The sequence below is a fragment of the Prunus persica genome, chromosome G7 (genome assembly GCF_000346465.2).
Source record: "Prunus persica cultivar Lovell chromosome G7, Prunus_persica_NCBIv2, whole genome shotgun sequence".
Classification (NCBI taxonomy): domain Eukaryota; kingdom Viridiplantae; phylum Streptophyta; class Magnoliopsida; order Rosales; family Rosaceae; genus Prunus; species Prunus persica.
This window is the reverse complement of record NC_034015.1, coordinates 2,785,253-2,786,680: the sequence shown is the minus strand read 5'-3', so window position 1 is coordinate 2,786,680 and position 1,428 is coordinate 2,785,253. Positions and strand designations below refer to the sequence as shown.

General features: G+C 37.0%; 1 protein-coding gene across 3 annotated transcripts in view; it reads right to left on the bottom strand.

The window, feature by feature from the left end:
• Positions 1–996, bottom strand: part of LOC18770246 (exportin-4) — an 11,866-nt gene extending 10,870 nt beyond the window's left edge. For 2 of the 3 annotated variants that reach the window (XR_002272581.1, XM_020568743.1), the window contains exons 1-2: positions 825–996; positions 567–681 (exon numbers count right to left, since the gene is read on the bottom strand). Coding sequence is in view for 2 of the 3 variants with exons in the window: in XM_020568743.1 (XP_020424332.1) it covers positions 567–659 (93 nt within the window). In the remaining variant the exon portion in view is untranslated. The remainder of the gene's footprint in view (positions 1–566; positions 682–824) is intronic. The other variant, XM_007203152.2, reaches the window with a different exon arrangement.

Genomic DNA, 1,428 nt, shown 5'->3' with positions numbered 1-1,428 from the left:
TCCCATAACCATTGGGATCAAATCTACTTGAGATCATTTCAAATGACTGCATCTCTCGGATTTCATATGACAATCTAGTCTAAGCCTCAATCAATTCTAGTTAGTGCACAAGCAAAAGATTTTCTTGTTATTTGTTTTATAGATTTTTTATCATCAAATATTGAATTTGAATTCATCCAAATTGGTGTGTGTGTGTGTGTGTGTGTGTGTGTGTGTGTGTGGTTGGGTGTGGCGGCGGCGGGGACACGCCATTCGGAATCCAAATTTTCCTAATTAGTTTGCAGTCTCGAGTATTATTCAAATTCCTAAATTCATGAATCCCAGCTACACAAGCCAATTCTCACCAACTGCGATTGTGGGTTTTTAGTGTTTTCCTTCTTTCTCACCAAGTCGAATTTTCTTTTTCTTTTTCTTTTTCTTTTTATTATCAAACCAAAAACCTCAAGAATTTCACTCTCACAGCTTTCGTTCAACTCTCTAAGCAACAGGGAATGCAATATATTTTCATGTCCTCCATCTCGAAGCACCAAACAGAGCCAAGAGAGTGTGAGAGAAAAAGATTAGACCTGAATAGATGTGCAAGCGAGCTCGATGGAATGCATGGTGGACTGAAGCTGGCCCAAGTCCGCCGCTTTACCTCTCTCTGGAAATCCTTCCATGTTTTCCTCACCCAAAATCCCTCTGTTCAAAATAAATATTTAAAAAAAAAGCAGCAACAACAGAAAGTCACTGAATATCCATACGCATGCTTCTTAGATTCAATTCAAAACTTTCAAAATTGTTTTTGAGTGACTACAATAACATTGCAAGCACAGACAGATAACCTTATTATTAAGGAAATGAGATTATGGCTTAATCATGGTGATAGTAGCTAAGAGGAAAAGATTAGATCACCAGGAGACGAGAGACAGAGAGAGAGAGAGAGAGAGAGAGTTTTGTTTACAAGAGGAGTTGTTTCAGAGAGTAAACGTGAGAAGAGAGCGAGAGAGGACAGAGAGAGAGGACAGAGAGAAGTGTAAATAATGTGATTGCATTTTTTTATAGGGCTTTTCCTTTTTTTTTTTTTTTAGAATCTTTTCTATTGAGAGGGGTGATAGCATACTAAACTCACACTATGTTAGGACTCGAACTCAGAATTTCGCCTGATGGAGTAAATACTCCAAATTACTACACTAGTGGGTCATTTGCAGAGCATTTCCTTTTTTAAGTTAAACGTGGCTGTTTTCAAATTGTTTAATTTGTTTGTGCCAGATAAGGTGTTTCTCTAGGATGTAATGTCTAATTTTATTAACTTCAGTGGAGGTTAATGTAATTCATTGGACTTATTATTGAGTTCTGATTGCAATTTGACAACAGTGATGGTCATTCAAACCGGAAAATCAAGTTGAACCGAACTGGAAAAAACCAGAAAAAAATCACGTTGATCAA